The 13,934-nt window shown below is 43.2% G+C and overlaps 1 protein-coding gene across 2 annotated transcripts in view; it reads right to left on the bottom strand.

The window, feature by feature from the left end:
- The window catches only part of UNC5C (unc-5 netrin receptor C), a 269,800-nt gene that overhangs the window by 45,536 nt on the left and 210,330 nt on the right, over positions 1-13,934 (bottom strand). For both annotated transcript variants that reach the window (XM_069784212.1, XM_069784203.1), the window contains exons 5-7: positions 10,310-10,490; positions 8,042-8,209; positions 6,542-6,706 (exon numbers count right to left, since the gene is read on the bottom strand). In XM_069784212.1, the coding sequence (XP_069640313.1) occupies positions 6,542-6,706; positions 8,042-8,209; positions 10,310-10,490 (514 nt within the window). The remainder of the gene's footprint in view (positions 1-6,541; positions 6,707-8,041; positions 8,210-10,309; positions 10,491-13,934) is intronic.

Raw genomic sequence — 13,934 nt, 5'->3', positions numbered from 1 at the left:
CAGTCTTCTACAGTTAAGGACTTTGACCTTTTAGCTAAATCTTATGTCAGTCTTTAGTATCTTAGAAGCACAGAACCTTAACATTGGGTTTGTTATGCATGTTTGACAGCAAAAGTAAACACGTCTAACATTGCAATTTGCTAGATCATGTATTTGCAAATTCCACGTTTGCAATGACTGAATGTTAAATAGACTTCCTGGGGTTTGCTTTGTTTTGCAGTTGTAGCGGGACAAGAGCAAACAGGTTACAGGGAGGGCTGAAATAAGGACATAGGGCAGCACTGAAAAGAGGACACATGGCAAATAGCTACGTGAAGGAAGTGACAGCTGGAAGAAGATCTAGAAGAGGGGATTGAAACTGTTAGTAATGCTGGGAAAAAAAGCTCATAGAAAGCATGAATTATCCACGTGATTGTTCAGTGACAGGTACCAAAATCTTTGGCAGGTCTGTAAGCTTACAGGCAAGGTAACTTGTATTCCCTGGCTTATAACCTCAAAAATCCCAGAGACTCCAGAATCAGCTGATCAGCTCAATGTTCATTTCCCAAACTACAGAAACTTCCTTCCCCAACATGCGTTTTCATTTAAGGATGCTGCCAATGTTTTAGTCCTTTTTGTAGAACACAGGTTTAGAAACAGAGAACACTTGACTTTTACTCCTGATTCTGTCACTGACTCCCTAATGAGCCTTGGGCTGCTCACGTAACCTTGCTCTGCCTGACACCCTGCCAGGAAAGCAAAAGTCATGAAATATACCCACCTTTGTACATGGTAAGGAAAATATAAACACTCATTATTGTCACTGTATGGGTTGGTTTTTTTTCTACAATGAAGTTAATGTGTCAGTTAGACCTTATTGTAAGCTTTGCCTTTTTCTTTCATCTGTCTGCATAACTTTTGGGTTTTGTTTTGTTTTGTTTTTAATGTGCAGAGGAATAAGGGAAGAATAAAAGAAAAAAACAAGGGAATTAAGAAGAATGAAAATTACAAATGGACAAGGTTGGGGTTTTTCTCCTCTCTGCATGCCTATAATATTTTTTAATTAGTTCAGATTTTTGAGAACAGCCTAGAGATCTTAGAGCACTTGCCTTTCATTAAAATTAATGTGGAGGTAGCTCTTTCTGAACTGACAGGGGTAAGACATAGTGATTTCAGTGTCCTGGGTTCTGCTCGTGGCTCTGCACTTCTATTTTCTCAATGCTTTTGTCTGCTTCAAGCAGTAGGTTTTCTAGGCAAGAACTCTCAGTTGCAGAGGGCCCACCAGACTGTGGACGCTTCTCAGCTGGGGATTTCTCATGTCACTACAATAAAAATAAAGATGAGTCATAATTCTGAGATGTGTGCATAAACTCCCTTGGCTGCTACACCATTACATAGTAGTAGGGTTGAGAACAGAATGACACATCTCTTTACTCATATCAAATAACAATATTACAGAAAACTTCCTCTAGGAACAGATGAGATGCATTCTTCAAATGAATGAAACCCACCCTGCAAGGGCTCAGCGAAACAGGCCAGGTGGCTATATCATTAGGCTGACAGACTGAACATATTAGAAGTTCTCTCTTGACCCACATGCTCTTAATAAAAGGGTTTATTTCATTCCTCTGCACACACAGGCTTCTGTTGCAGTCTCCCTTGAGAGAGCTTTGCTTACCTTCTGGAGTCTGGAAAACATTCCCCTGCTCTTTGCACACTAATCTGCTCTGGAGGACCAGAGGTCCTCATCAAACTGCTCTGCCCTGTAATTCTTCCCTGAATGCCTGCTTTCAAAACAAGCCAAAAAGGGAAACAAATGCTTATTCCATCAGAGGTTCTGGCATGTTATGTTAAACAAGCCGGGCATGCGCAGAATATATATGTTTTGGGAAGAAAGAGATGTTAGTATCAGGTTAACCTTGCTTTCTACTCAAGATCTGTGTATAAACAGGCATGAGACTGGAAAAGGGCAGCAGTTAACCATTTTGTGCACAAGCATGACAAACTGCATCTTCTCACTCGCTTAGGCACTATCTTTGTAAGAGGGAACCTTATGAACTTCATACTGCCTTTCAGACCAGGATTTCAAAGTGCTCAGCAAATACAGATTTGCCGACATCATTTCACATCAATTCACTCTCGACTAGAAGGCAACCTTTTTTTAACAAGGAATGGAATTACTAGTCTGATAATAACATCTTCACCATGGTATAGGTGCCTTTTTCTCAAGTGGTGTATCTGCTATTTGAATTTCCAAGTAGTTAAGCTACATGCAGGGAGAGAACCAAAGTGACCCGAGAGTTAGTCCAGATGACGGATGAAGATCTTTTGAATCTTTTCTTCCTTTCTTTAGCAACAGTAGCACGTTTCAGTCTTTTCATGTGCATTTATTTAAATCCAAGCAACAAAGGAAAAGTCCACACTGGATCTGATGACACTTGGCAATGATTCACAAGTGGAAATTTCCTTTTGGCCCTATTCAATGATGGATTTGTATTCCATATTGTTAGACTGTATAAAGCAAACAGGTTTTACTACAAAGAGCAACAGTACTATTTATGTAACTATATAATCCATAGTCCTCAAGCGACAACATGTGCTTCAGTATTACCTTGCTGCTGTAAGATAGCTAGCCCTGTGTTTTGGAAAAAATTGAAAGCACAACTTAGCCAGCCTTTTATGGAAAGCCACAATGGTCTACTAAAGCCAAGAGTGAGCTGAAGAAGGAGCACTGGTTGTCTTCCTCTGACTGTGCTAGTGCCAACCCTGCGTATCACAGGCATGATTTCAGAAAAGACCAACAGCTTTGCCAGCATGCACAGGCACCAACCTCACGCCTATGGACTTTCTGTACTAATTTATTCAGGACAGGGACAATACAGATCTGAACACTGTCACTTCAGTTCCTCAACAGAAAGGACACAGGTGACATGCTGTGAGCATGACAGTTGCATGTCATGACTCGTGTAATAAGCCTTTAACATAACCGTGCAACACAGCTAACTCTCTTCATAGGTTGCCCACCTCTTCCTGATTACCAGCAGCATTTTACACATAACGCAAAGCAGAATTCGGCCCACCAGGGACTTTTAGCATCTGTTTGGTACCGCACACATGATCTCGCAGTCATTCCAGACTGGGCCCAGCAAAGCACTTCCCCTTGTACATTGCTTTAAACATATTTGTGATCTAGTGAAGGGAACTACTTGTGCTGAAGTTGAGCCAGCAGTGGAGTGCTTCGCTTTCTTGGTTCCCACACAGAACACCCACCAAAGTCATTAGGTGGGATGAGTGGAGGGCTAATTGCAGTGTTTCAGTTTATAGAGATCCCCTGTGAGATGCAGTGCATGCCTTTAAAAGTGTTGTTCCTTGCACTGAAGTATTTACCACAGTACTCATACTTCAAATGGGAAATAATGCAACTTTGGAGGCAATAATGCAACTAGCGTGGGTGGTAACCAGCCAATTCTTCTTACACCTACAGCATATTTTGTTCCGGAAGATCATATTAATGCTATTATGGGAATTATGAAATTGTTACAATGGGACCTGCTAGGCAATATTGTGTATCTGGAAATTTAAAATAGCAATGACCGTCCTGAATTTTCACTACAGCTGCTTTTCTTCTTCAATTCAGCCTGCTGTCTCTCTGCAGGCTTTCTAGTTTAATGACTGTTCATCCTTTCATGTTAACAGAAAAATACTAACTACTGGATAAGGGAGCGTATGTGTGTACTAGCAAGATCATTAGTCTGAATAAATGTGACAGCAGAGTTGCACGAGAAATGCCACAGTTAGTGGTAAGCACAAACTAGAGCTTTGGGTGTAAAATACTGTAATTACAAGGGATGGAGAAAGCTCCACAGTTTTTATCCCCACAGAAATCGATAGTGGTGCAGACTGTTGCTCTTTGCTGGAGCACGGGCAGTCTGATGAAAGAGCTTATTGATTTATCCAGCTGATGCCACTGAAGTGAATAATAGACTGGAAGAGAAAGGGCTTGTAAATTAGACTCACTCAATCCAACATTTTCCAGGATATCTTTTATGTACAGCTATATAGAGATATATATTTACAAGTGAGTTTTTTTCAAAGCAACATCCTAATGACTCCTGGTAAGAAAGTCCGTCTACTAATTCTTTGACCTTAACTACACCCATGGTGCTAAAGACAACCTTCAAGCTCTCACTAAAGACGTACACTAAGGAGGAAGCACCAGGGCACCTAGGAGCAGGATTTGGCTATGGTGCAGGTAAGCAGCCGGCCAACACGTTTCCCAGAGGGCTACAGCCACAGAGGAAAGGCGGCTGTGGCTCCCTCCATGCCACCCGTGCCATGACAGACCCACTGGCATGAAGGCGTTGGAGAAGTCTGCTGTGGATCCACAGGTCTCCAGGCTAGGAGAAATGTCAGTTCCAGGCCAGTCCCCACCAACCTCAAATAATGTGGAAAAAGGCATGGTGTTTTAGGAATGAAAGGAGTCCTGTGTTTCCTCCTAGCTCAGCAGGAAGATTTGCTATGAATCTGGATCCACGCTGGTAAAAATGTAAGTGTTCAGATTGGTTTTGCATAAACTGAGAAGGAGAAATAAAGAAAAAGAGAGAGGAAGAGAGAGAGCAGCAGGCACACTGCCACCAAGTACGGCAAATCAATCTTCTCAGCAGTGATGGATCAGGGAGCAGGACTGCAAGTTTTACAGGTATATGAAACCCCGCAAGTATAAAGACACCATTAAAACACTGCCATTAAATTCCAACACTGAAGGATTATCACAGCCCCTGGAGCCAAGCAGGTCAATATGTGACTGTATATTTTTCATTACCATTTTTTATACACATATATATGAAACAGAATAGGATTCACAACAGCCTCGCCCTCTCTCCCGCTGAAGACCTCTGCTTTATAATCAGCATCCGCTTTCACAAATAAAATGCAATATACCATCAACAGATAAATGAGATCCCTACAGGGCTTTTATTCTGCCGTACCATTATATCTACTTTTCCACAAGATTTCTGCTTAAATGGCTCTCTTTATGCACATACACAGAGATGACATACACCTGTCTAAATATAATCTGATAGTGAAGAGCTCTTCTATATGGGGAAATGTATCTTTTCTTCCTAATTTCCCATAATGACTTATTCACACTGCTGGAGCTAGGGGTACGTTAGCTTCCCCACTATAAAAGTCACCAAGGTGTTATACAGTCAGACGTGGCTGGATTTTTATTTTTTTTCTACCTTTAGAAAAAAAACAGAGAGGAGCTCTGAATCTCACTTTCTGTCTTCCCCATAAAAACAAATGTTTTGAGGAATTACAGCTTTATAGGCTGCTGACATTGAGTAATAGTTTTTAACGTGATGAAAGTGTTTGTGCAAGCCACACTGAAGCAGCCTTTTTTCTAAATCTGGGAAACTTTGGAGCAAATGGCCATGCTGTGCCATAGAGTAGCTCAGAGATCACTGCCAGCACAGTAGCCATCTATATGTCACTTTTTCAAGAAGTAGACCTATTTATTAGCTAGTAGTGTCACTTTTCTGTCATTGTGACTATTTCAGTCAAAGGTAACCTGCCTCAGAGAATAAAAATTCCTGACTCCTTTTTCATGAGAGAACTCAAAAGCATTTTATGATCTGGACACATAGATACCAGACAGTTACAACCACAAGGCTTTGGGCAATGGAGAGCTGAGGCTTGACAGAGAAATACTGCAGAGACAGGATGAAGAAACAGGAGGTGTATGTGAGGATTTTGGCTCAGGTTATTGTGCTAACAAAATGTGAAAGGAAGTTTCAATGCACCAGCAAAACAGAGAAGACCTCATTTTTGAGAGCTGATGGGGTGCAGAGAAGACTAATTGTTCATCAGCATATGTCAGAATCACACTAAAAGCCTACTTATTTTTACTTCTCGCTCTTATTAGTCACAAAGGCAGGATCATGGCGTGAATAGGCGCAGGCAGAATAGACTTCAGTGATAGACCTGATCTTCATGAGGCTCCAGCATGCTGATAACTATATAGGAAGTTTGCACAGGCACTAAATAGATGCAGGGTACCTCTTTCTACTACAGGGCACCTCAGATTGAAAAAGAGGCATAACTATTATATGTAGAAACACATGCATCCACCATTCCTGACAGTAAGAAGCCATAAGCTGATCTGCTTTGCCAAGTTTACTCTTTTGGAAATGCTGGCTTTGCCCTAAACCCTCTGCTTTTCATTTGCATTGCCATAAGAGTCACTGCCAGGCTTCCCTGGACAGATGCTGAGCCGGTATTAGAGCGAAGGACTGTATGGAGGAGAGGGCAGGGAGGAGAGGGCTCTGTTATGAGACTTTCTAATTCTTCACTGCTCAACTTCATAAACCTCAGACGGCATTACATTCATCTTCAGGGAAGAAGAGTGAGGTGTCCAGACTGGTGAGAACTGGATTAACTCATTTCTCCATCCTACAGGTGATTCTGTGACTTTAGGTCGTTGATGCTGATCTGCAGCTATTGCAGGTTTTCCTGCAGCCACATACAACCCAGACCCCGGAGGCATCACAGCGGCACTTACCCTGCATGCAGAGCCCATCGGTGCAGTTCTTGGACTGCAGCACCAGCCCCTCGCAGTCCTTTCCCCCGTTCTTCGGCGCTGGGGCTGTGCACTCCCTCCGGCGCCAGTGGGTGCACTCCGTGCCACAGGTGGACCACTTGCTCCAGGACGTCCACTTGCCATCCACTGAGACAAAGAAAGGACACGACTTGTTATGGGGTACATAAAAGTGAGACCAAGCTGGAGCGATGCATGTCTCGGCACAAGCTAGCCTGCAACTCCTGGCCATTCCTGGCAAGGCAGAAAGATTGTCAGTCTGATCTTCTTAAAAAGAGTCAGTCTGCTCTTCTTAAAGTTCTATTTCTGGCCTGTGGATGCACACTCACTCTCCCTCTCCTTTCTCTCTGTGCCGGCCCCATTTCTGCTCTTTCCTCCCCCTTCTATAAACTAGTCAGCAGTTTATCTGTGCTCAATGTGTACAAGAAAATGAGCAACAAGTCAGGAATCTGTGGTTTTGGGGGTTTTTTTTGGCATTTTTTAACAAAGAGGTTAAAGTTAAGGAAGTCAAGCTTGGCCAGAAATTCTTCTTTAGCAGGAAGATATTTGATGTTAAATATTTTCTATTAAAAGATATATCTAGAGGCACTGAACTATTTCACATGAGCAGAATCAGGAACGTGTTTAGCACCTTTCAAAATCCCACAAATGATTTTCAAAAGCACTAAATTGAACAGCTGAAGAACAAACTATGAAATTGTTCTAGTGACACAGCCTGAGCCAGGAGTCAGTCACTTGGAATACCGACCAGAGATGAAATTTCAGCTCATCAAGTTCCACCCACCACTAAGACCCAGAGTTGGATGGCCAAGCTTCACAAGATGAAAATGACCTTACTGCCATCGATTTGAGTGGGACTGCAGAGGTAGGAAAGCATTGAACAATAGGACAGATGGCAGAACTTTTGTCACAAAAAAGCCACCAACTACCTTGCATGAGACAATTTTGTATTTTTCAGAAGTTTACATTTAAATACCTTTTAAAGGCATGGATACACATCTCTTTCCAGTATAAACATCTTTGTATTTGAAGTTAAGTAAACACGTGCCTCAATTTTAACATCCACACCCCAGACGCTTCACCTGCTCTGACAGCTGGACTGAAGAGACGCTGCAAATATATTTACATCATAGTTGCTTTCTATATTCAAATTCCAGTCCTTTTCCAGAGCTTTCAACATTTATCTCCCACAATTGAAGTTCTGAATGTTCCCCAAATCCCCTGAATTACCAGGGCTGAGACACCGGTGCAAGCTGTGTGCAAAAGTAAGGCTGAATCCCTTGCTGCCTGGTATGATGTAAATGATGATTTTATCTACTTACGCAATACAATTTCATATTCATTCACTGAAATGTTGGATTTATTAATAAAGAGAAGGAGGCTTTTGTAACTAATAGAGTTCTCCTGAAATGACTGGTGACAGACAAACCGTTTATCTAGGGCTATGTACTGTTCATACTGAACCTGGACACAGAGTGGTGCAAGCTATTTTCTGAACGCTCTGGCCCTCGCAGAAGGCACCACCGTTGAGTGGGGCAGGATTGGTGCAGGTCCTCGTACGCTTCTGAAAGCCTCTCCCGCATCGGCTGTTACACACTGACCACTCAGTCCAGGTAGACCAGCCTCCATTCACTGAAAAGCAAGAGAGAAAGTGTATGATAGTATAGGCAAGCCACCCTGGTCATCTCAAAGGTACCTCTGGCTCTGTGTCATGCTGCCTCCAACAGGAGTCACAAGTGACAGCTGGGAAGAGCATGAGAAGCAACACTGAACAGACACAAACCCATGTCTCCAACGTACTGAATGTACAGCATGCCAGAAGTCATTGTACAAGTCGAAGAAATGCTGACGCTGAATGACAAATACCATTTGATGACTATTAGGGCTGGCTGGTGACCTGCCTTCTCCTGACAGCCGACCTGACCCAGGACTAAGGTGTGTGTACGGCCAAAATCCCTGTGGGTTCAGAGAGCACCCACAGCTCCGCCAGCCAGAAGCCTGCGCTCTGACAGCTGCACCATTTTCCAAAGGGAGGTGCCCTGCACTCCAGCTCATTCTCGGATGTAACCATCATCTATACATGCTGAGAGACCCCTGTGTTTCGATTACAAATTGATAATTTTCTTTCTTGTTCTTTCCAAAAGGTGATTGCAGGATGTCAGGACAATTTCACTCACCCCTCTGTGGACATAGCTGGTGCATATGAATGTCCCAGCACTTCCACAGCATATATTTAAGCTGTCCAGAGTCAACTCACACTAAATGCATTTTTACTATTGAACTTTGGGAAGATATTTATGCTGACTCTCTTTGTCACCCACCTCAGTTTCTGGGATAGAGGGATGGATGAAGAAAGAGCTGTGGTGGTCTATGTAATAATGTCATCACCAGGATATGGATAACACACTAACTGCTCAGATTCCCTAAACCCAAATGTTTGTGATATGACACAACCCTTAAGCAGCTCTGGCAGCAAACCCCATAAAAATGGCTGTTCTCCTACATATGTCTCTTGACTGCACTGTTGAAAAAAATGCTGTATATGTATGAGGAAGAGTTGCAGTATGCCTGCATCTTTATGTTTCTGCATTCATCACAGTTACAAAACACAGTGCTCTTGCATGGTCCATCCCTCAATATCACAAACACTGCTAATCAACTCAATTCAGTCGGTTTTCTATAAAAACTGAACTAAAAGGCCCTCATTGTAACTTCAGGGAAGCAACTGCTTACAATTAAATCTAACTGCTACCCTGAATATGAAATGAATATTAGGGATAATCATAGGGATTTTTTCCTACTTGTCTATCCTATAATTAAGCTGATTGTAAGGAACACCAGGACAGTCAGCTGGCATGTCGTCAGAGCAGGTTTTGTTCTGATGGATACCCCTGCCTGGGACGCATCGGGGCAGTAACTTTGCAGGGGCAAAAGCTTGGACTGGTGGGGCAGAGCTGCAGCGCAACGCAGGCTGGAAGAGACTTCAGGAGGGCATCTCATCCGACCCCTCCCCAGCCAAAGCACGGCCAGCCTCAATATTATATCAGGACTGTGGATGCAGACACAGAGTAATGTTATCCCACACTTTGTATTCCCTTGATGTTTATTTTTAAGCTAGGTTGTGTGCCTGTGAACTGCATTCCCAGAATGCTTTGCTACTTTGCCCCTGACATCAGAGTATGTTTTGGTAGTAGACACCAAAAATAAGTTTATTAAAAGAGATATAAGAAGATGGAAGATTCTGCTGAACTCTGACACTCTTACCAGTATCTGGAAGCACAAACTTCCTTTTGGTTTTACTCTTATTTCTGAAAAGCATCACTAAGAATGTGAAATGCGTTGGTAGAAAGCAATGTCTTGGACAGTCCTGCTGGAGCAAGTGCCCTAATGGCTCCTTGCTGCATCCAGCTGGCATGTGTAATGGAAAGGGGAGCAACTGCCTTGTCTTCAGTGAGGCAGCTGGCTGGTTGTGTAGGTGCCTGCTCCTCCTTTAATGCCATTGTCTGTCACCGATAAGCCAAGCCATCAGGCCCGTACTTCTGAGTGTTTTCAGTAATGAACCCTTACTGCAGTCCCTGCATATGGCTGCAAGTCAACAGGCAGCACAGGTGGCCCAGCCTGGACACTGCCCGCACTAAGAGTTGCATACAGGCATTTTGCATCCCCCTCCTGCCCCACCTCTCGCTTTGAGTGCGCATCCATCCACATGCAGTGGGACAAGGCATCACTTACCATAGACAATCACAGTCGCTGTGGTGCTTTTCCTTTTGGCCACAATGTTTTTTGCGACACAAGTGTAATTGGCCGTGTCAGAAAGCCGGGCTTGCTTGATGATCAGGTTGTGATCGATGGTGATGTAAAAATTTCGGTCTTCCACAGGATCAATCACCTCTTCGTTCTTCAGCCACTCAACCTTGGGATTTCAAAGGGGCAAAGGGGAGGCAATGAGTCAGCACCAGGTCACACCACAATGGTCACAGTATCTGTGAGTACATTGCTCATCCCAGAAAGTGTTATGAGTCAAGGCACATCATGAAGGACTCACCTGAGGCACACTGCCAAATGAAATAAAACAGGATGGCAGAAACGTGGGAGAACACCCTTCACGCCTACCCTTTCCTTCAGGTCCCCTTCCCTCCCACCCTTCCACACAACAGCTGTCTTGCCTTGCCTTGAAAATATCAATGCATTTTCAAAGACTGCCAGCTACTGCACAGAGACAAATAGCTGTTCTATGCTTTCAGAGTCTGAGGCAAGGGATAAGGAAGGGGTGATACCTTGGGACCATATCTACAAACAGAAAATTCCCTTACAACATCAAAACCCCTAAATCAGCAGAGATCTCACCCATTCTTTTGTACATCTTGTCTAATTAGGCAGCTAATAATGCAGTAACCTTGTACATACCTGACCTGGGTCTAACACAATGAGGCCCTACACCAGAGTAGATCACACTAACAAATTACAAACATGCCAATGTTTTTAAGCACACGTGCACTCACATGTACATGCATGTTACCATTTTGCTGCAATCCGGATTAAACAAAATAGAGACCAAGGAAATAGTTACCAAGGAAATAGGGAATCACAAAGACTGCATCAGTGCTTATTTTTCCCTTTTCTTTATGTAAGCTATATTTTATTTTAATAAAGCATAATTTCCTCGGTTACACAGAAAATATTTTCATATGTGATTTTTAATCTAGACAATGTTCTCTTTATTGCCTTCCTAAAGAAACACTGTATTATATCCCAGCTGACTGCTGCGAGCCGCTCTAATATAATTTGGCTGCAAATCTGGTAGCTTGTTTTCATTTGAACCGAGCGTGCTCTGAAGGACTGGACTGGGGCCCTGGATGGATCAAAGCTGGGCCTTGATGTCACTGGATCACTTCAGCTCGTGCCCAGGATTTAATTAAAGGAAGAAAAACATAAACACAATCGACCCACTGGACCTGCGAGGTGCCAAGACCTGCTCTTACAAACCCCACTTTTCCAAAGACATTAGAAGAACTGCCTGAGCATCAACATACCCCCAAACCAACAGAGAACCTGTTCCCGCTGAGACAGCCGTACAGACTGCCCCAAGCTGTGGGGAGAAACCCAATGGCCTCTCCCGGTCTTAAACACAGAGGGCTCAATTCAACACAGAGGGCTCAATTCATTCCCAGACAGAGCCGGTCCAATGCTGCAAGACCAGTGCTGGTGGACGTGGGCTTAGATTCAAGCTGCCCACTGCCCACTCCCCATCTTTACCCTTACTTTAAGCAGCTCCAGCTCCCCTACCCCAGTTTGGGTGGGTGTGCATCAGACGTGAGCTGCTTCCAAAGACGTACACCTTAGTGAATGTAAAGGCACTGCCCCGGGGAAGGCTTGATTTAAACCCTCCTCTCCCACAGCAGATCGCTGCAGTATGTGGTAGCCTCACAACTGTCAATACTGTATAGCTTAAAATTAATGGTGCAAAAAGAGCTGTGGAAATGGATACGTGTGTCTGTGAGGACCAGGGCAGGAAAAAAAAAGACATAAAACTTTGGAGGCTGTGTTTCTGTCACTACAACATTCATGTTTTACCACGGAAGATACAAGCTCTTAGTCAATGACTAAAATTGTTCTTCCTCCTTTCTTGAATCCTAATGGGTACCAGGTATAATCAAGACAGACAGATTCCTGTTCAGTCAATGACAATATTCAGCTCCTTCCTCACCCACAGGTCAAGTCTACATGCATCCCAGACTGTAAAAACTCTCTTCCAGTGGTAGGCTGCCACTTAAGCCCTGCCTCTCACACAAAATGTCTTTCTTGGGTTTTAATATCGTTATTTATTTCTGGGATGGACCACAGACTTGTGTCAGGACTCTGAAAGATGCTACACGTGCTGCGACAGCTGTGTACCACCTTCGAATACACCTGCACTTTTCCTGTGCTCTGCGCATTGAGGACATCAGGACATCAGTGAGGACAGGACAACAGTCATCCAGTGGTCGAAGGCTCATCCCAAAATGTTTCTGGTATGCCCATCCAAGCACATACACTAGCTGTCCTCAGCACTAAGCAAGGCTCCATGCTCAAGCATGTGGTCCTCTTTTTCCAGTACTCTGCAACACTTTCTCTCTCCACAAAAACACACACATGCATATTCAGTCTGAGTCTCAGCTGATTAGACAAAATTAAAGCTATGAGCATTAAATTCCCTTTCATCTCTGCAAAAACACTGAAGATGATATGAAAACAGGAGTTGCCAATATCACAAAAAAAAGATACTCTGTATAATTCAGTATACAGCCTCTGGCTCTTCACCAAATCTCTTAGGAAAAAGATCCTTTTCACCTAATGGCTCACAGAATTTGCTAACGATAAAACATTAAGTTTGCAGGATGACTTTTTTTCGGAAAAAAACTGTTTTGCCAGGACATTGGTACTGCCTGTGCATGTCTAAACTCCATCACTTTTATAAGATGCATCTTTAACATGTCTAATTCAGTCTTCTTCTGGCATCCTGTTTTTTATGATGTCATGAGTCTGTTCATGTAGCAAATGATAAAGTCACTAAATCTGAAGGGGGAAACTGATGTATGATTTGACAAAAGACAGGAGTCTCCTTTCATATACATTTTAGCCATCAGTAGAGCAACATGAAGAGCACACCCCTCCAGCGGACATGTTTTCTCCCTCAGTCCTTGCAGAAAGGATAACTAATTAAACACACTACAAAATGTAAACGAGACTTTTGTCGGAATTTATTTTCAGTTACTAACGGCTTCATTTTTCTGGTGCAGGTGACTGCAGTGCTCTGCACCACCAAACCTTAGATTTATATTTTTGAGGTAACCAGAATAGGTGGGATTGGAGCAGGGCTGTTCTATCAAGTAAGTAGGAAGAGATCAGGTGTCAAACACAAAAGAGAAGAGAACAAAGCAGAATGAGACAGTGTGATTTATGAATGACAGGTATGCAAACTGTTATTACAGAAGTTAAAAGCAACGATATCTTTTGATGCCATGTCATTCCCCAAGGTGCAGCCCCCTCGCTGAAGTAGGCTGTTAATCCAGTCAATGAAGAAACTTATCCTGAATTTAATTCTGCTGCCTGAATAATAGTGACTGGTGCCCAGGGAAAACCGCCATGCTTGCAACAAGGCTGGCAGATGGAACACTGGACATTTATGTGCCAGAGACCTGCACCCTTCTAGGCGAGTGGCATTTCAAAGTGCACAAGATGCCTGTCTTTAGGGTCATACCAAATCACGCCCTCATGGCTCCATTTTTCAACTCTCTGGAGAAGACATTTCTAGAGTAGATATTTGCTGTTGCCTAAATATTGAGGATGTATATTTACTGGCTATAGTCACAATGAT

Source organism: Haliaeetus albicilla, chromosome 1, assembly GCF_947461875.1.
Source record: "Haliaeetus albicilla chromosome 1, bHalAlb1.1, whole genome shotgun sequence".
NCBI lineage: Eukaryota > Metazoa > Chordata > Aves > Accipitriformes > Accipitridae > Haliaeetus > Haliaeetus albicilla.
The sequence above is the reverse complement of the archived record's forward strand: the minus strand, read 5'-3'. Positions and strand labels throughout refer to the sequence as shown.